This window comes from Stegodyphus dumicola, chromosome 6, assembly GCF_044657685.1.
Source record: "Stegodyphus dumicola isolate Sdum_Otavi_A_Nest chromosome 6, ASM4465768v1".
Taxonomy (NCBI): Eukaryota; Metazoa; Arthropoda; class Arachnida; order Araneae; family Eresidae; genus Stegodyphus; species Stegodyphus dumicola.
Genome location: NC_140773.1, coordinates 175,443,467 through 175,465,046, shown reverse-complemented (window position 1 = coordinate 175,465,046; position 21,580 = coordinate 175,443,467). Strand labels below are relative to the sequence as shown.

General features: G+C 32.7%; 1 protein-coding gene across 3 annotated transcripts in view; it reads left to right on the top strand.

Annotated features, from left to right (window-relative positions):
• The window catches only part of LOC118198795 (tudor domain-containing protein 7-like), a 172,171-nt gene that overhangs the window by 76,743 nt on the left and 73,848 nt on the right, over positions 1-21,580 (top strand). For all 3 annotated transcript variants that reach the window (XM_035370569.2, XM_085819190.1, XM_035370570.2), the window contains exons 10-12: positions 8,693-8,783; positions 8,885-9,058; positions 11,564-11,716. In XM_035370569.2, coding sequence (XP_035226460.2) covers positions 8,693-8,783; positions 8,885-9,058; positions 11,564-11,716 — 418 coding nt within the window. The remainder of the gene's footprint in view (positions 1-8,692; positions 8,784-8,884; positions 9,059-11,563; positions 11,717-21,580) is intronic.

Sequence of the window (21,580 nt, the reverse complement as noted above, 5' to 3'; positions counted from 1 at the left end):
GGAGGTTGATTCGTTGGCCAAGCATGTTCCACACGTGTTCCACTGTATACAAGTCCGGTGAGAATGCTGGCCAGTCCATACGGGTGATATCCTCCAATTGAAGGCATTCGCTTATGATGTTTGCACGGTGAGGACGGGCATTGTCATCCATAAACACAAATTGTGCGCCCATGTACCCCGAAACAAACGTACATGTTGTTCCAGAATGACGTCCCGATAGATTTGGCGTGTTATGGTTCCAATTTGAACATGCAGGTCAGTTCTGGAACCCAGAATAATTCCACCCCAAACGAGCACTCCTGCACCACCGTAACGGTGTGGTTCAATGATGTTTTCTTGGTGGTAACGGGTACCTGGAGCTCTCCATATGAAAGTCCGGGGAGAATCAGACTGCAAGCTAAACCTGGACTCGTTGGAAAACATCACACAAGCCCACTGTTGCGGTGTCCACAATGCATGCTCTCTACTCCACGCTAACCGCAGGCGACAGTGAGTTGCAGTAAGTGGAACGCATCTGACAGGTCTACGTGCATATAGACCAATCTGCCCTAATCGTCTGTACACGATCTGCCTTGAAATTGTCGTACCAGTGGCTGAAGAGAGCTGATGATACAGGTCTGAGGCTGTGCTCTGCCTGTTTCTTTTGGCAGTAACTGCCAAATACCGGTCCTCATTTGGCGTTGTAACTCCTTGGCGACTTGTGCTGTAACGTCTACTCACATTACCATCATCTTGGAATTGTTGCCAAAGCATGGAGATGACACTCTGGGCAATTCCAAGTCCGTCTGATACTTCCAGCTGAGTACGCCCACATTCCAGACAGCCGATAATTCTACCACGTAAAAAATCATCCAAATGCGTCCTTTGTCTCATAACTATTTAGTTATTGCCCTGAAATGCTTATAAAGCGCCTGCGAACAATTTTATTTCTTTGCCTGTATTCCTTATAGTATATCACTCTCTTACACTCTCTTCATTGTGACGTGTCATCTGGTTACTTCCTGAAATTTGCATATGATTCTTAAAGATGTGTGTAGTGATTTTACAGGTGGTATATTTATTTTAGAGTTCGATTTCCGCGTGACTCCAAATTATCATTAATATATGGACATGAGTGTATATGCGATAGTTAATTTTGCTAATGCCTTGCATGTAATGCCCCTTTTAGGTGTAAAACATCTCTCCCTTCTCAACTGCAGAGTTTCTTCTAACAGTATCATGATTTTTGTCAAGTTAGAAGAACCATCTACTTCAGGAAAAGATGTAACTGCTAATTCGACATCAATAAGTGTAGAAAATAATAAAATCAATTCTTTTCTTTTCAAATCTGAAGTTACAGATGCAGAAATATTGTGGGCTTTTAAGTGCATCAAAAGCCACTATTCTTTTAAATCGTGCAATGATATTGGGCCATTATTCACTAAAATGTTCCTGGATAGTTCCATTGCAAAACAGTTTTCATGTGGTGAAAAGAAATGTGCTTATATCTGTTATTTTGGTCTTGGCCCTTATTTTAAAACTTTGTTTCTAAAGCATTGTAGAAATGCTGAGTTTTTTACATTACTATTTGATGAGACTCTTAATCTAACAAATCAAAAGAAGCAACTACATATTCATGTGAGGTACTGGCATCACGAAAATAAGGTCAGAACTCAGTACCTTACTTCTGCATTTATAGGGCATGCAACAAGTGAAATTATTTTATCCAAATATTATGAATGTGTTGAAAAACTAGACTTGTCATAACTCTTACAAATATCGATGGATGGTCCTGCAGTAAATTTTATGATTTATTGCAACAGGACTTGACAAAGGAATATAACATTCAATGCTTGACATTAGGGTCATGCGGTTTACACATTCTTAACAATGCTTTCAAGCATGGGATGTCATCCACTGGCTGGGACATTCCATCATTCTTACCCTCCTTTTATTGGATTTTTAAAGATTCTCCTGCAAGACGTGAAGATTTTTTAAGTATATCTGGCTTAAAAAAGCTACCTGTGAAGTTCTGCTTTTACCGATGGTTGCAAAATGTCCCAGCAGTTGAAAGAGCCATTGAAATATGGGATGACTGTACATTAAAAAAGTTGAAATGGAGAAGTTTAAAAAAAAATCATCGAAATCTTTCTCAAATATTTTGGAGGCAACTAAAGATAAAACATTTCTTATAAAATTTAATTTTTTTCTCTCTCTGTCGAAAATATTATTGCCTTTTCTTGAATATTATCAAAGTGATAAACCACTTATTCCCTTTTTTGCTGAAGATATCTTAAAACTTGTAAATGATTGTTTTCAGCACTTTAAAATTTTGAAACTAGAATATTCAAAAATAACTAAAGCAGAAAATCTTTATAAATTTAATTTTAATGATCCAAATTGTTATAATGATAAAAGTAAAGTTTATTTGGGATTCATTGCTGAGCAGTTAATGAATGATAAATGCTGCAAGAAGGACATTTCACAAGCTGAAAGTTTTGCATTGAAACAAGGTCAACAATGTGTCTTAACAATGGTACAACACTTGTCTTAACAATGGTACGACACTTGTCTTAACAATGGTACAACACTTAATGTCTAAATGTTCAATAAATTATTCTCTTATTCGAAATGCATCTTGTATAGACCTGCGATTGATGGTTAAAAGTTCGGAAAAAGCCCGGAACAAAATGAAAATAGTTCTAATGGTATTAATGCGGAATAAACGTGTTTTACAAGATGATTGTGATGAAATTCTGCTGCAGTTTGGAGAGTTTCTAGACAAAGTAGTTAAGACAAATTTACATGAATTTTCTACTTTTGATCCTCAAAATCTTTCTCTTGACACATTTCTCACTTCTTATTTCACGATTTTCACTATTCAAAAGTATGGAAAATAGTGGAAATGATTCTTATCTTGTCACATTGACAGGCCTCTGTGGAAAGGGGCTTCTCTCTAAATAAAGCAATTGAAATTGAAAATTTAAGTGACTCATCATACATTTTTCAATGCACAGTATTTGATTACATAAAATTTTCTGGAGGTGTTCTTAATATCGAAATTAATAAAGAAATGAGATCAGCAGCAGCTTCTGCAAAGTCTAAATATATGCAGTATTTAGAAGAACAAAAATATTTAACTAAATCTGAAAATTCAAAGAGGAAAAGAAATATTATTGAGGAAGAAATTGATTATATGAAGCAGAAGAAAAAATTTCTTCAAAGGGACATTAAAGATATTAATGAAGAAGTAGATGCTTTAGCAGATGAAGCTGAGACCAGCAGGAACATTGATTTGTTTATCAAAGCAAATGAACTTAGAAGAATAGTTAAAGAAAAGGAAATAGACATAAATAAATTAGATGTTAAAATAGCTGAAAAGATTTCAGATTTAAAAAAAGCACAAATGTTTTGTATCTTTTATTGTACAGTTTATTATTCTAGTATCTTTCAAAAAACCAAGGAAATAAATTGTATGTTTACAAATCAGTTATTTTAATCTGCAAAATATTCTTACATTGTGATTATAATAGTAGTTGACTGTGTTTAAATAAATATCAAATAAGTTAAATAATAATCATTAAATCTCTAAAATAGTGACTGTTATTAGTGTAAAATACACTTATACATGTTTTTCAAGAAATTATGTTCCTAATTTAATGTTATCTACTTCATAACTTGTAGGGAGTTAGTTTAATTTTCAAAATTGTTTTATGGTAAGTATTAAATTGAATTTAATAATAGTGCATAATACACACTTCTGTTAGTTTCTTAAAGTGAAATTACAAGCATTAAGTCGGTTGTATGGATAATTGCTTTATTCTATTCGTTTTTTTGTTTGCTGATAGGTCCTTAATTTTTTCTTTGATGGTCCTTAAAAGTCCTTAATTTTCATGTAAGGAAATGTGTTTGAACCCTGTTCTCGTCACTAAATTTAAAAGTGCATTAGCCTTCTATTGAAAACCATATTTTGATATCACACTTCCACATTGTCTTTAATAATTATCTAATACATCAGTGCTCCTTATAATTCTGATCTGTGTGGCAATATCAACAATAGCATTTAACACTTTTATCACATTCTACTTGTATCATAATTAAAGAATTAAAGTTAATTTGTCAGACCTGTCCTTCAAACTTATTAATGTATCAGTTGAGATATTTGCTGTAAGTAAAGATTTTCTGTTTTACTACATTATTTATCAATTTTCAAAATTTGCTTTTCAGAATTACATAAAGATGTGTGATGCAGTTTGCTATGTAATTCACAACGAATTTTTATTCTGCAATCTTTCACTATATGCTTCTTACTAAAGCACTTTTAATACCAGCCTCTTGTTCTTTTAATTTTCTCATTCAAGTCTACATCAATATCTGAACAAATTCCTGCATCATGGGTTAGTGACTCCAAAATAAACATGGTTTAGACACCAAGGATATGGTAAAAGACTTTTCACTAGTCAGTTGTTTATATTTATGCCGCTGCTGATAATGATCTACATCTGTTTGTGGTGGTTTGTTTAGGGCTAAACCGAAGCTTTTGTTTTGTGTAATCCTGTTGTCTGCATTAAATGCATTTGCTCTCTCTCGAGCTCACAGTTCTTTTTGGAGGAATTCTAGAAATTTATTTATTATTGAAACATGTCTTGTCATTATTCATACGACTATTTTCTAATCCTAAATCTGCTGGAATTACTCTGAATAAAACTAGAATCAACATATTGTTATAAGTTTCTAGAGTCACATTTAAAGAAGAAAGACTTTGAACCTGGATTTCTATACTATCATACAATTTTCTTAATTTTAAAATGTCATGTGATCTTTAAACAGGAGACAGATTTAGGATATTTAACACTGCATCTTCCAATACTAAAAATTTGTATTGCTTCATGATAATTTCTCCAGCTATTGAAAAATCTTCTATAACATTGGTAACAGTATACTTAAATAGTATTTTAAGTAATTAAAATTTTTTACTTTTGAAAGAGTAATAGTGTTATATATTGCAATTTTGAGTGAAATCCAAAAACTTATCCATTGACTGATGTCACTGTAAAATTTAAGAATCTCTAATTTAGAAAGAGAATATTGATGATTTTCACTTTTGTATTCGATTGACATAACAGCTGAGTTTGTTTTGTGCTGTTCCAGTCTGAATTTTAAATATCTTATATTTGCATAAAGTTATTTTATTCTCATAATTCATAGAACTTTCAATTTCTATTTCAAATTTCTTTTCATCATCTATCAAAGATAGAATTTCTTCATCTCAATTTAATTTATACAGTTTTCTTTTTAAGTTAATGATCTTCTGGTTAAATTTTTGGTATTACTATTATTTTTTTATATCGTCATCTACTTTGTTTACAATGTTAGTTATTGATGCTCTCAAAGCCTGCACATTTTAATAAGTGTTTTCAATTTATCCATTTTATTATAAACAATGTAAAATTTTTACCTTTAGTAGTCTTTGTACACTTTATAATCCAGTTGAAAGGTAAGGTTACACCTTTTTATTTTAAACATGATGCACAACACTTGATGTTTCTTGTTTCTTTTACCTTAATTATGCCATTATTCTATTACACTTTCTGACACCAATTTGTTGTGATATATGATTGTAGGTTCTTTTCATCCATTAATTTGGCGCCATTTGTAAAATAAACTCGTGTTTTTTAAATGTTTTTATTCACAATAACACAACACAATAACTTTATTTTACATGCACTACTCACATATCTCCTATTAAGATTATCCTTTTTACTTCCTTGTACGAAGTAAAGGAAGTACTGTAATCACGAAAACTTTCAGTTATGATTTTTTGACGAAAATATCCATTTTGACTGCTCTCAAATCCATTTGAATGATGTTTTTGCATGACATTTCTACCTATAGACAGAATAAGACATTTTTTTCTAAAATGAATTCAGAAGAGATTTTTTCGTATGATGTCTGTATATATGTACGTATGTAGTATCGTCCATATCTTAACAAGTAGCCTCAGAATGCTGAAATTTTGTATGTGGGACTGTTATAATGTGTAGTTGTGCACCTTCCTTTTTGGCTGAAATCAGAATATATATACCATTCTGTTACCTGGCTCGGTGAGGTCAGTTTTTTTTTAAATACTTATATGTTGGTAAATTATGCATTTTTCCCTTTAAAAGTGATTGAATTATGTTGTTCTGCTCTGGCTAATGTTTTTATGCCTTTAGTTAATCTGTATGCAATAGTTGTAGAATTATCAACAATTTAAAAGTTGTTAAAGTGCTACTAAGCCTAAAAAAGCCACCATTTGTTAACATTTGAAACCCTCAGTAGAATAGTGAATTAAGTAAGTTTCTGCACCAAATTCAGTGTCTGTTTGTCGACTGGTACCAAAAGTAAACTTTCAGTTTTGTGCACTGAAAAAAATCTGTCCGAATTGCTTTTTTTTGTGTAGAAACTGTAATGCAATTGTAAAAATTGTTTTTGTAACTGTTTCTAAACTTCGGTGTTTTATTTTTTTCTGTATTTTATGATTTTTAATTAAGATGTTTTGAGTTTTTATGTACTTTTGCCTTGCTGCAAAGTGAGAAGTGAATTGATTGAATGAGAAATATATCTATAATGAAATTCAGATTCTAAGTTTAAATGAAGTGCAGCAAAAAAGGGAAAAAATTTAATAGACCATACAAGGTAGTCATGTGGTGAGCACATCGGATTTTTTTAAACCATTTTGCTGTTTTATTCTGCATCTTACTGGCACAGGCATCATTGCTATCCATAGAAGGGCGCTAGTGCCTCACAGATAGTATCTGTAGTAAAATTTTTGTTATTTAAAAAAACAGTTGTCAGTCTTAAAGAAAATTGTTTTATTTTAATAAAAAAAGTTATATATTTACATTGCCAAAAAAAAGGAATGGACACTTTAAAAGTTTGAACAAATTACTAGTAAAACTATGTGATATGTCCTAAGTATCTAACACGTGCAAATGTTTACGTATTCAAATTCGCTGTATTCCTCCCCAAAAAAGTCGGAACTGAAAATGAGTATTGAAGGTCAACTCTGTGTGGAACATTATTCCAAAATATGATGGACTTCTGGTGCAATTTAGTATAATTTAAAAACCTTAATAAAATGTTCCAATTTGAAACCGTGTTGGACTGATCACAAGCACATCAAGACTCGAAAAGTCTGGTCTCATATATGAGACCATGGGCTCTGAAGGGAGAAAGCGTATTCATGGTCCTGAATGGGCCAAAACTTCATAGCAATAGTATATGACTGATTTGAAAGAAAAGCATAATAGATAGGGGTTAGAGAGAAAAAATATATTTTTATTTATGAATGCCTCATTTTTAACACTTAAGCAATTAGCTATCTTATCTCCTAGTACTTTTGGGATACAGAATTAAAACCATTAATTGCAGAGCATGTGTTTAAATGTTTGTTTCATGGGTTGGCCAAAAAGAGCACCTTGGAGAATATTGTTGCATTCTATGGGTTCGTGGATTTGGAGTGACTGATGAGAACACTTGATGAAGAATCAAAACACAATTTATCCATCTGTATCACACAAGAGAGTTCCAAAGACACATTTACAGCCATGAAAAAACTATGATAAACACGTGGAAACAATCAACAGTGCAGTCTTTAGGCTATAATGGGGAAAATAGCTTCACAGCCAAGCACTTAAGTACAGCTCCCGGCTTAGTCAATCGCTCTCGAGCTGAGTTACATCTTTATTTGAATTGCTATCGTAAACAAGTAACATTTTTCCACCAAGAATATTTTAAAGCAAAATTCTTTAGTTGTCATCTGTCATATTATTTGATTCTGAAGCAAATTCAGTTCTTGAAATGTTTCTTGCTGGTATTATTACGCACAAAGAAATTTCTGAGAGTGTTAGTGCATTCGATAACATTTTGAAAAGAAGGTGGGATTATTTCATTTTCTTCCTAATCCCCACTACTTAAATGTTCATCTCTTAAAAAGTTTTTAATCAATTCTTCAGCTGCACTTAAGCCTGACATCATTACATTGCTATCCCAGAATAGGCATTCCTCGATTGTTATGTCTTATTCCAGTAGTTTCCTATCTTCTTCATCCATCATCATAGTTTTCATTGTCAGCACTTTCAGTTGACTCCCTTCCATAATAAAGTAGTTTTAATTGTCTGTTGTTTTACTTGGGTCCAGGCAAGTGAAATCATATTTATAGTTTCAAGAATATTTCCTATGTATTTGCTATAGTTATATTTTTAAGAGCTATTTGAACATACCTTTGCCTGTAGAGCATTTTCAAATTCTTGAAGACACCTAGATCTAAAGGTGTTACAACACTATTGCAATTTGTAATGAAGAAAATAACTCACATTTTTGTTTGTGTATCTTTTGTTTGCTTTACAATAATTATAGAGTTACAATAGTGGCATAAGTTTGATTTTTAAATTATTAGTTTCTTCATTGTATTTTGTAGTGTACACTTCAAATTACTCAGTTATTCATACTTTAATGATTAATTCTTGTGTATTAGGGATATTATTCAATTTGGTTTTAAAAAATCAAGGTGGAGAAATTAAAAATTTCTGGCTATGAAGCCAGTTATTTCTTGCAATACATTTTCCTTAATTTTAAGCATATTTCTGGTAGTTACTTTAGGGATGTATATTTTTAAATTATTATTTTTTTAATATCAAATAACTAATAAGGAATTTGTATGCTTTTACAGAGGTTATGGTAGAGTTCCAGATGGAGTAAAATACATTGTTCGTCCAGCCAAAGAACTATCATCTGGAAGTGCTACACCATCTAGCACCTCTGTAAGAAATACTGTTAATATTATATGTATTCATAAAATGATTCTGTGAAATGTCATAAATGTGATTATGACTAATTAATGGCTTATTTAATTCCTTTTCAGAGTAAATCAGAGTTTAGAAGTGAAATCTTAGATCTCCCAACTTTGAAAAACAGCTTGTATAATGTATCTCATTCGAAGTTTCCACTATGCATTAAACTTCCAGATGGTAATGAATGGGATCTATTCATTACTACTATTAGTCATCCAATGGCTGCCCGTTTTGTTGACCATTCAGTTAGTTGATTTGCTATTTTTTTATTATTTTTTAAAAATGTGTTTGCATTTTCTAGCAGTAACCATTTAGTTTGCTAAATTCATTTACTTGAAAAGAGGAGGTTGAAAGGGAAAAGAAAACATGCTTGCAATTTTTATTAGCAATGAAATAAATATTGAATTATTAGTCCCCTTTAAGAAAAAAAGTGTATTTTGCCACATTCCAGTTTGGGAATATTCTAATTTAACAGTTTCTGCTTCTTCACATATGAATTTGTTTTTACTACATAAATACAATTAGATTTTCTGTAGATGATTTTAGTAATTTGACTTTGTATGATTTCCATATCATACTAAGAAATAAAAGTATCTTATTTTAAACTGAAATCAATTATTTTAAGAATTAATTGCAAATTGTAATTGAGATATAGGTTTTACCATGTAAAATTAGAAAATAATTATTTTATATAATATTATAATAATAGTTTCTCATTGAAAGAATTGCCGTGGAAATGGGTGATTTATGCAATGTATTATGTTAAAATTCTAACTTATTACCCTTTTTGCCTTCAAGTTCATATTGCATATATGATATGAATCCAAATAATGCGAGTGCACGTTTTGGGAAAAGGCTGTGTATTTTTCAAAGTAATTTTTCTGTGAATGTTACTTTTTTTCACTGATAATGCTTCGGAAATTTCAAACCCTTTCTAAAACTCTGCTTTTTATATATCTTCATATGCTATTTGGGACAGTTGATCTGGCTCTCTGCTGTATTGTTATTCATCCCAGAGATGTCTGAGTAGGTTGAGATCACGGCTTTGGGATAGCCAATCAATTGAGAATTTTTATTTCCTCACACTGCACTATTATACTTTTATTTTATAAACAGGTGAATTATCATATGGAAAATGACAGGAATTACTTTCGAATGGATGTCGCAGGGTGCATAATACATAATAGTTTATTATTGCCATCATTAATGGCAGTATAGTTAATATAGATAAGCTACATTATTACTAATCATTATTCTGAATTAACAAATTGAATTTAAAATTCCCATCTAGAAGTCCCTTGTTATCCTATAGATTTAGATGGGGAAACCATAAATGAAATTTTGGAATATTTGTTACATTCAGTGATATTATATTGAGCTAATGTTCATTATGAAAATATGTAATATTATAAAAGCTATCTATTGTATTAAGTCATCATTTAAAATCTTGTAAAAAGCCTTTCAGTTATTAATGTATATTCCACAATAAGAATGCCTATATGCATAAGTTAAGAAATTTTCCAATATGCATATTTACCACTGTTGTATTGAAATGGAAAATATAAAAATGTGCTATTTTTCATTATTTGAAGTTTTTGTAAAAAAGTTTTGGTAAAAGAATTTATTTAACACATTCACGCCAGGGCCAATTTTTATGTTCTTCGCCATGAGGCGGCGCTCGAATTTTTGCCGTGTTTCATCTGGCTGCACACGATTATTACCTATTCAGATCTGTAAACGTGTTGTACGTTTGCTAATAGTATAGTGAGTACTTATTTTGCAAGTTGTGTAACGTGTGCGTTTTTTTTTTTTTTTTTTTTTCCATCTTAACCTCAGACTTCTGCCAATAAGTATAACTAGAAAGGCAGTTAGAATGTTTTTTTTTTTTTAAATTTTTGCCCTGATAAATAATAGATAACAAGGATATGGAAATAAGTGATTCGTCTGATGAATCTATCAATAGAAGAAGAAATAGAAGCAATCTAATAACACAATCGAATGTGTACCACCGGTAGTACGCTCCACCCGACAAGACAGACTAGTGCAGGCCACCGGTGGTACGCACCACCCGACAAGACAGACTAGTGCGGGCCACCGGTGGCCCACGCCAGCGTGAACATGTTAATGCTAGTTTAAATCAATGCCATAGCTGTGATTTAAAGAACCCGTGGTAGTTTTGCATCTGAAAGTATAGATATTGCCTTTTCCATCTAAAATACAATTATTGGATTATAAATGCAATGCATAAAAGCCATATTGATGACATTATGTATGTTGTTATACTCGGGATAGCAAAGGCAGATTTTATTGAAATGTAAGTTTTCCAGGAAATCTTCGTTCAGCCTTATGTCTCATGTAGACTTTAGGAGTATTTCCAGAGTGGTGCAGATTGAAGACAATATGGTAACAACCATATGTAACATAGCTGCAAGACAGGACTGGTATGTTGTCGTAAATATCTGACACCACCCAATCAGGTTATTGATTAGAAAACTGTTGACTATCAGGGATCATGGTATTCAGGTAAATTCAGTGGCTGCGTGAGATTGGCGGCTTCGTGGGTAAGCTGCTTGCTTGATTGGTTTGGCTTTACTGTATATAACCTACTATTTAAGGCATTATTAAAATAATAATTTAATTATGTACAAATTCATTTCCCCAAATACATTGCTATCTCTTTTCATGTGTGTGCTTGCTATTCTGTAAATGATTGCAATGTATTTATGCTTAAAGTATACTTACTATTGTAGGTAGCATTTTCTGATTTGTCAGAAGAGATGAAGGCATTTTATCAGTCCAGAAACTGCACTGCTTTTAATGTGGTTGTAAATGAGCTCTATGCAGCTTGTCTAGATGAATGTCCTGATCGTGTCATAGTTGTTGACACGAGTGAAAATGATTCGGTAATATTCACACTTTTTAAAAATTTATTTAAAATTTTTGAAAATAAATATATAATATAAAATATATGTATATATATATATATTTAGTCATAAATTTGTAATATTTAAATGAAATAGGTAACATAATTGGGGAAGTTTGTGTTTATTAATCTATTAATAATGTTGGGAGCAACTGAAGCAAAAAAACTGAAAGTTATAAAAATACTGGTGACTGCTAATGGTGGGTTAGAAATTTATTTAAAAAATTTAAAATGAGTTATGTCACTGCATCCAGTAAAATTATCAAAAAATCAATGATAAAAATTCAAATGGCAGTTAAGAAATATGTATAGATAAATGATGATATTCCAAGTGAAATTAAAATTGCTGTTATACAAGAATGTTTTATACAGTCAAAAGTCTTTCATTCGGACTCGTCGGGACTTCGGCGATTCTGGATTATCGGTTTTTCCGGATTATAGATCATCAGTTTAAATCTGGTAAGATGGCATGCAGAAATTATAAAATTAAAGATATGAAACTGTAATTTATGAAATAAAGAGCAATTATGATCTAAAGGGTATCAAAATTTACAAAAAAAAAGCATAATATTTATTTGTTTACTTTATTAAACATTTCTTTCAACGCGCGCATGCGTATAGCATACATTACGCATAGTTGAAATTAGAAAATTGCAACCAGAAAACTATTTGATGTGTATTCGTGATATTTATAATGACGAAGAATTTGATTTAAATCATATCAAAGACGGAGTACATCGAGATGAAATACTACATTTAGTAAGGAATTATAAGCCGAATAAAATAAAAACATCTGCCCTGAAGATAAGGATAGTGCTGACAGATCGACTTCCAGCTCATTGCGAGCCGCGGCGTCCCTCCCTCCCATCAGAACAAGCTTTCGCTTTGTAGATCCTCTCCAATTAGAAGATTAAGGAACAACCAATCTGCAACATTAACTAAAATAGATAATTGGATAATTTTAGCTTAGCTTATACCATCCGTTATACATTAAATGCGCATGCGTGAACGTATTATGCACATGCGTTGACGCATGCGCAGAAAGTTTGTAGCTTTGAGGTCCGGATTATAGATCATTCCGAATTATGGACATCCGTATTAAAGACTTTTGACTGTATTCAGTTATTACCAGAAATAATAATTTGTAGTTATCATTTATCTGTTGAGTAATTATTTTTTTATATTCAGATTAATTACACAGAGGAATAGCATTTTTGTTATCTTAGATCTGTTCCTTGTTTTTGACCAACTTTTGCCTTCTGAATCCCAAAATAACCTCAGTTTTTTTTTCTATCATGTCAACTTTTGAAGCTACTGGACCCTCTGTATGTCTCAAAAGTCATGCAAAATATGCGTATAAAGGAAAGTAAAGAGAAAGCTTACCAAATATACTGTTCACAAAGACTAGTTTTATTCATACAAAGGCTATATATAGTTATTGCAAGTTAAATTTTGTTCATACAAATAGTAAAGTTGTTTTTTTTTTTTTTTTTTTTTTTTTTTTTTTTAAACCAAACGGTTAACATACATATTAAGGCAAAAATTTTGCTGAGGGCTTTTTCTGGAGTTTTAATCCATGGACAATCTCACTCAATGCTCCAGCAATAGTCAGCTTTTGTATGTGCATCCCATCTGCCTTGGTACTGTGCCTCTGTGACCTTTAATCTTTAATCTTAGTAGAATCACTGACTGCACCAAGATTTTTTAGGAAGTTACCAAGAATGACATTTTTGATAATAGTAAATAGTATATGATAAATATAGTAAAAAATGCAATTTGATGTTCATTTTGCAGACAAGTATATTGAAGATCTCCAAAAGTTGCTGGACTAATTCACTGTAATTCTGTGCTAGTGTATTTCCGAGAAAGTCTGACAGTTTTTTTTAAATGCACACGCATGAGTGAAACTGTCAATTTTGTCACTTGTGCTGTAATATACTATTGCAGTTTTAGGTCATTAACTTTAATTTCTAATTTTAAAACATAGAACAATGTGAAAATTTTAAATAAGTAACAGATGAAATAATGTCACGTGCAAAGCAAAGAAAGTGAACGTTTATTATAAAAAGAATGCATCGAAATGTTGGCTGTTTTGTCATCTTTATCTATTTTCAGATAAATTGTGTAAAAATATTTCATAATTGTAAAATTATTATAATAAGTTAAAGAAATATCAAAACTGCTAAAATTTTTGGCGGCCCCCCTGCTGCAGGTCCCGTGACCCCCAGTTTAGGAAACCCTGGGCTACGAAATGCCAAAATGAGGTATTTGAAACAGTCTCCTTCAATTGGCAGAGCTTTAACAAATTGCTTCATGAGACCAGATTTATATGCAGAGGTGGAAATATAATGTTCTTTCTGTAGACAAGTGGCTGGTGTAGACTGTTTGGATTTTTGAAATAAGATATCTCAAACAACCCTCCACAGCACTCAGAATTTATATATATTTTCCTTAAATTTATACATATTTAGTTACCTACCTTACTACATTAAATCAAATATATTTAATGTATTAAAGATCTATTTTTAATATTGGATGATGAATTTTAATTAATTAGAAAATAAAAACTAATAGCTTTAAAACATAAAATAAATGGAAAAAATTGAATAGAATAAATTTTAATGGCCACACAAAGATTAATTCCGAGTAATTTAAGATTATATACATTAATAGCTTTAAAATATAAAATCTTTAAAAAAACAGAATAAACAGGACAAATTTTAATGCCACACAAAGTAATGAGTAGTCCTGAGTAATTGTATATATATAGTATTCATCATTTGCATATACTGAATATAATTAGTTACCTTGCTACTACCTTTGAGGTCAGATCTTGCCGGCAAATTCGACTGTACACAATGCATCCCACTATCTCTACTGTCCCCCACACACACAAAAAGAGGATACTTGGTATATATGGGGTTATTGTCCAAGAAGGAAGCAAACCATTTTAAGTTCAACTTAGATGATCTATTGGTGCATGTAATATTGCAGGAAGTCAATGACTCTGTTTTTATCTTTATATTCTTCACATGAACAAACTGAATGGCCTGTTGGGACTACACCAAATAGTTTTCCATTGTAGGGAAGGACACATTTCAAGCTCTGCTTTGAGCCATCAGTGAACAGTCACTGCTGAGTTGCATTATAAGCTGAAATTCCCAACTCTTCCATTAAATCTGTATGTTATGGCATTACACAAATCCACCATCACATCTAATGGATTGCAGACATGCAGTTTTGATGCTAACAGCTCTGAGGCTTTTTCGGCTTGTCCCAAATCTCGTATCGAATCGTTCAACTCATGCTGGTGAAATCTCTTTTAAACAGAATGTCTTCAGTTTAAAATTCTTTGTTGTTGGAGTCAATTTGATATTCACTAGAATCGTATTCCTGCATTCCCATTCTTTGAAACCTGGCACTGGGAATTCAGGCATAGGGCATATAGCTAATAGTAAACTAAGATACTGTATTTTAATGTTTTTTAGCTCAAAGATTAATAATTAATAAGGACTATTAATTTCATTTTGGCATTTTGTGTTGAAAACTTTAAATGTCCATTTCACTTTTCAAATTGTTGCCACCAAGCATTATCACCCTTATTAATTTATATTAAAAGAAATTAAATAATGAAGAATCTGCTTAAAGGTATGATGTTTCTTGCTTTGTGGTAAAACAACAGTACCACTTGTGGCCTTGAGAGATAGCCCATTCAGTTTAAAGAGGTCTGCTGGAATGTGCATGGAGGCTTTCACTTATGTGCTTTATCACCAGATTGGGAGTGATAAAAGCAAATTTATCTTCGCTTACTGGATTGCATTCATTGATAGTCCCTATTATGTCAGTTCCAAGACTTTGATATGCCACGCAGTTGATACCGAGATCGTGTCTGTAAGGTTGCGATCTGCAATGATAATTCTTAGATTTGTTGCCGGAGCGATGAAATATCAATACTGGGATGCTGAACTTGATTGATTGCTTTTGGTTAGAGAACATGAATTTTGTCTGCCATCTGAGCCAACTAGGGTAGTTTCTCGTTACTAGTGGCAATAATAGCCTGGATATTGCTTGGGAGACGGTAAGCTACAATGATTATAAAACATTTGATTTAAAGTTGTCGACTGTAAGTTCCTGCATTTTTGACAGTAACTGGGATGGATACCTGTCACCAGGTTGTAAATCCTGTAACAGCTGCTTTAGTTCAGTATTTTCAGATTCCTCATGTACTGAAATTAATTTATTTTTCAGTTCCTTGTATTTGTTATCTGACGTGGCAGGTTTGAGAACGACCTCATGAACTAGAATTTCAGTATCGAGGGCAGAAACCATGTTACAAAGTTTCACATCATCGAATGTTATACCCTCAAGCTTGAATTGGGGTAATTAAAAAAAAAAAAAAAAAAAAAAAAAAAAAAACCAAAGGTTGAGGTCATTATGGCAAAATGGCACAGGTTTTACAGCAGTGCAAGCCATTTGCTTGTCATCAGATCTTTATATTCTTCATATGAACAAACTGAATGGCCTGTTGGGACTACACCAAATAGTTTTCCATTGTAGGGAAGGACACATTTGAAGCTCTGCTTTGAGCCATCAGTGAACAGTCACTGCTGCGTTGCATTATAAGCTGAAATTCCCAACTCTTCCATTAAATCTGTATGTTATGGCATTACACAAATCCACCATAACATCTAATGGATTGCAGACATGCAGTTTTGATGCTAACAGCTCTGAAGCTTTTTCGGCTTGTCCCTAATCTCGTATCGAATCGTTCAACTCATGCTGGTGAAATCTCTTTTAAACAGAATGTCTTCAGTTTAAAATTCTTTGTTGTTGGAGTCAATTTGATATTCACTAGAATCGTATTCCTGCATTCCCATTCTTTGAAACCTGGCACTGGGAATTCAGGCATAGGGCATATAGCTAATAGTAAACTAAGATACTGTATTTTAATGTTTTTTAGCTCAAAGATTAATAATTAATAAGGACTATTAATTTCATTTTGGCATTTTGTGTTGAAAACTTTAAATGTCCATTTCACTTTTCAAATTGTTGCCACCAAGCATTATCACCCTTATTAATTTATATTAAAAGAAATTAAATAATGAAGAATCTGCTTAAAGGTATGATGTTTCTTGCTTTGTGGTAAAACAACAGTACCACTTGTGGCCTTGAGAGATAGCCCATTCAGTTTAAAGAGGTCTGCTGGAATGTGCATGGAGGCTTGCACTTAAGTGCTTTATTACCAGATTGGGAGTGATAGAAGCAAATTTATCTTCGCTTACTGGATTGCATTCATTGATAGTCCCTATTATGTCAGTTCCAAGACTTTGATATGCCACGCAGTTGATACCGAGATCGTGTCTGTAAGGTTGCGATCTGCAATGATAATTCTTAGATTTGTTGCCGGAGCGATGAAATATCAATACTGGGATGCTGAACTTGGTTGATTGCTTTTGGTTTGAGAACATGAATTTTGTCTGCCATCTGAGCCAACTAGGGTAGTTTCTCGTTACTAGTGGCAATAATAGCCTGGATATTGCTTGGGAGACGGTAAGCTACAATGATTATAAAACATTTGATTTAAAGTTGTCGACTGTAAGTTCCTGCATTTTTGACAGTAACTGGGATGGATACCTGTCACCAGGTTGCAAATCGTGTAACAGCTGCTTTAGTTCAGTATTTTCATATTCATCATGTTACTGAAATTAATTTATTTTTCAGTTCCTTGTATTTGTTATCTGATGTGGCAGGTTTGAGAACTACCTCATGAACTAGAATTTCAGTATTGAGGGCAGAAACCATGTTACAAAATTTCACATCATCGAATGTTATACCCTCAAGCTTGAATTGGGGTAATTAAAAAAAAAAAAAAAGGTTGAGGTCATTATGGCAAAATGGCACAGGTTTTACAGCAGTGCAAGCCATTTGCTTGTCATCAGCGGTTGGAGGATCTCTAGTAGACACTTCAGTAATACGTATAAATAAATACAGATGAAAATAAAATGATGGAGGAATGATGGTTCAGGAATGCATTTGCAGTACATATGAAGAAGCACTAAATAATTGATGGCAGAGACTTGAGTTCAAATGATCCACAGCCTGAGAAATGCATAAGAAAAATAAAACTCCACTTAATGAATGCATACGGATAATATTCATTTTGTTGAAGAAACAGGTACAAAATATCACAAATCACATTGATGCGTAAAAATTATCCAGTCGCACATTCCTGAAGCATGATCGATCACCAATGAATACATTAAGGTAATCTACGCTACTGGAACATAATAGCTGATGAATATGTTAAAGTAATCAAATATGCACAGTAATAATTAAAAAATGTCAGCTGCGATGTATTTCACATGTTATCACTAGACACTGTTATAGAAGAATTTCTTCTTTCCCCTTGAAATTGCTTGGATTAATTCCGATTAAGCATGTGTATGGTGCTAAGCTGGATGCAACAATATATATATTTGGAGGCTTGGCTAGATTTTTTTGCATGATGAACTACCTACATGAAGTTCATTTAGTGTCACTACACCAGTTTCCCAAACATTTCTTCATGAAACCAAAAAAGCTAGTGTAATTATTTTACCGTCTTCTTTTATATTCCTTTCATGAGAAGATTTTTTTTCCCTGTGTAATTATATCAGAATATTCAAATGTGTATCAGTTTTCTCTGTGAAAATAATTTTCCTTTTTACTTTTTTGAATCCCCCCCTGAATCTTTTGTCTTTTTGATCATACACAATTTGTAGGGACACCTTTGACTCTGAAGGGTTTTAAAAAAGGATTTATGGAAAGAATCCCAGAAAGTTTAGAAATATTCATAGACTTTCCACCTAAGACTCCAAATTCATAGACTCCAAAATCCAAAATAGACTCCAAAAGATTCCAGTGAAAAAATGACAAAATGAAAAATGGCATTAACACGTGATAGTATGTTTTACCGGAAGTTTAGGATGATTTTTTTTTGGGGGGGGGGCGGAAGAATTTTAGGAAGAACAGTAATAGCAAAATTATTTGAATTTTTACTTTTGACTGTAGAAGTCTCTGTCTTAACATGTGTATCTTTTCTTTATTTTCTGTTCTTTCATTAGATCCAAGAATGGAAAACTGTAAGATTGTTTTAATCTTGTCATCTGGATCTTCATCTGTAGCAAAGAATTTTTAAATTGAACATTTCAAAAGATTCATCTTGCATGTCTTAGCACATCATACACAGGGTTAACACTAGGCATTCTACTTCTTGGTGCAATCTCTGTGGGTCCTAAATTCTGTCGTTCAATGCTTGTCCTTAATTCTAAAAATTTTTCCATCCCTAAATTTCATTGTTAGGTACTTCATTAAATTATAGAAATTCTGCCACACTGTTCCTGGTTCTATTTAACTTTATAGTTATTCTTATAATTCACATATTGTAAAAAATGAAATAAAAATATAATTCTCTTCGTTTTAAATATATGCAGTGTTTTAGAATAACAAATCTCTAATTAAACCTGAAAATTCTAAAATCAAAAGGAAACTTATTGAGGAAGAAATTGATTATATAAAGAGGGGGGGAAAGTGTTTTCAAAGATATATTGTTGAATTAGGAGATCAGGCAGACTAATGGAATATTGGTTTGTTCAAGCAAAAAACTTAGAAGAGATGCCAAAGAGAAAATTCATATAGATTAGCTTAAATATCTGGAAAAGTTTCAAATTAAAAAGATGTGTAAATATATTATTGTGTGCCGTTGCTACAAAAAATATATGCTTTCTTGCTTTTAATGTATAGTTATCCTAATATGTTTTAGAGTCATTACCATAAATTATATGTGTAATTATCTGTTATTTTACACTGTAAAATGTTCTCAGGTTGTGATTTTAATAGTACTTTTTCTAATGAATTTTTTTTTTTTTTAGTAAAAAAAATCAATAGTGAAAATATTATTGTATTGTACATTAAGGCTATCTAACTACCTAATTTCGTAATTTGTAACTAACTGTTCACCCTCAGAAGTTATCTCTACATTTTAAAGCTAATTGCACTGTGGTTGCAAGACACAGTTGTAACAATTAACATAAAACTTTATTTCGTACACCTAATGAGGCTTAAATATAATACAAAGCAACTTATGATGTCTAGTGCTTCATTGGCCTAATGGAACTTTACAGTATACTGGTTAACTGGGTAACAACTCCAAGCTAACACACCAGTGTTATGTAGAGAAATTACCGGATAGCGTTATAAAAATTAGGTGAATGATTTTATGATTGATGGAAATTTAAATTTTATTTTGATTCTGAATTATTTAATTTAAGGCTTTAATTTTGGGGAGAAACAGATGCTTCGGGAAATATTATTTAGTTTAAAAGAGTATTATTTATTTTCCTCTATTTGTAAATCTTGTACAAACTTTTATTCATTGTGAAAGAAGCAGGGAAAGGGAGGCAATTTTCGCCAAGTCATGATTTCGCGCGCTTTAGAATGTTCGAGAAAGAATTTTCATTGTTAGTTGACCTTAAGAAAGGAAAGTACGTGACGGAAAGGTCAAAGGTTGCTACTTGTCTTTCAATGTAAGTCATTCAGGTTTTGGCGATTGAGGGTCCGGTTGTTGGCTAAGTGAAGAAGGGCGCGCATGCACGATCACCCTTATTTCCGCATTCTGGAGTTGAAAACGAAGATTTTGCCATAATTAAGGGGGCGATAAGTGAAGCCATAGTGGGAGCCCGTTTTGTGAAGGAGACGAAGGAAATTCGAGTTGGATACACACTTACTCTGGACTCGCTTAGGCACTCTCTGACTGACTCGCTGATTTTCGGGCTTGCTGGACAAAATGTAATTACGAAGCGGGATGTTTTCCGGCGGGGAGCGGCAAATATGCTCCCCGGCCGCGGTTGGTTAAGAGGCGAGACACACTTACTCTTGACTCGCTTAGGCACTCACTGCTTGGATTCGCTGACTTTCGGGCTTGACGGACTTGTTGACGGAGACTGAGAAAAAACTTGTGGGTGTTGCGAAGGAGAAAGGAAAAGATTTAGTCGGCATCGAGCAGTGCTTCCGGCGGGGAGCGGCAATTATGTTCCCCGGCCGCGGGTTTTCTCAAAAATGCGAAGAAAAAAAAAATGAGCGAATAACAAAAAAAAAAAAAAAAATTAACAGAGACCTGGGTCTCTATCTGTATCGGCAAAAGTCAGGACAATGTCCTCTGAACTCCGACTTGAAAACAGAAGGAATTATGTCACCTTAGTCAACTGGAAGCCTGTGTTAGCCGTTCTCTAAAATGCCTAGCTTAATTGTCTACGTTTTCCTTGGTGGAGCTGAGAGTCTAGGCAGACAGCCGTGCGGCGTAAGCTGTTCTCTTGCTTCCAGTGGCAACAATTTTCTTCTATGGAAACCAGTAGCAGGCGTAAGATTTGACAGTATAGCTGATGTAATTTATTGTCGTGCCGTTCGAGTCTCTGTCTTGCGGATTTGCCAAGTGACGTAAGGATAGAGCTAAGATATGAGCTCTCCTCCACTTCAAGATGTCCACTCAAGATAAGTATTATTTTTTTTGGTGTGTTGGAACTTAGGCAAGTTTTTTCAAAAACGTCCTTAGCAGTAAAAACAACGTCGAATCTAAAATTTAACTCTCAGGCCATAAATTGTTTCCCTTTCCTTTCTTTTAAATCACCAGACAAACCTTAAGTTTTTTTTATGAATTTAAATGAACAGACTCTCAGATGAGGTTAAGATTTTTCTTATTGTGTTATAATTGAATAAACTGATATTTAATCTGGAACCTCTTACAGTATGTTTTCTTTATATATTCAATATGAACTTTTCCTTTATATCTTGTATATGTTTTATGTTT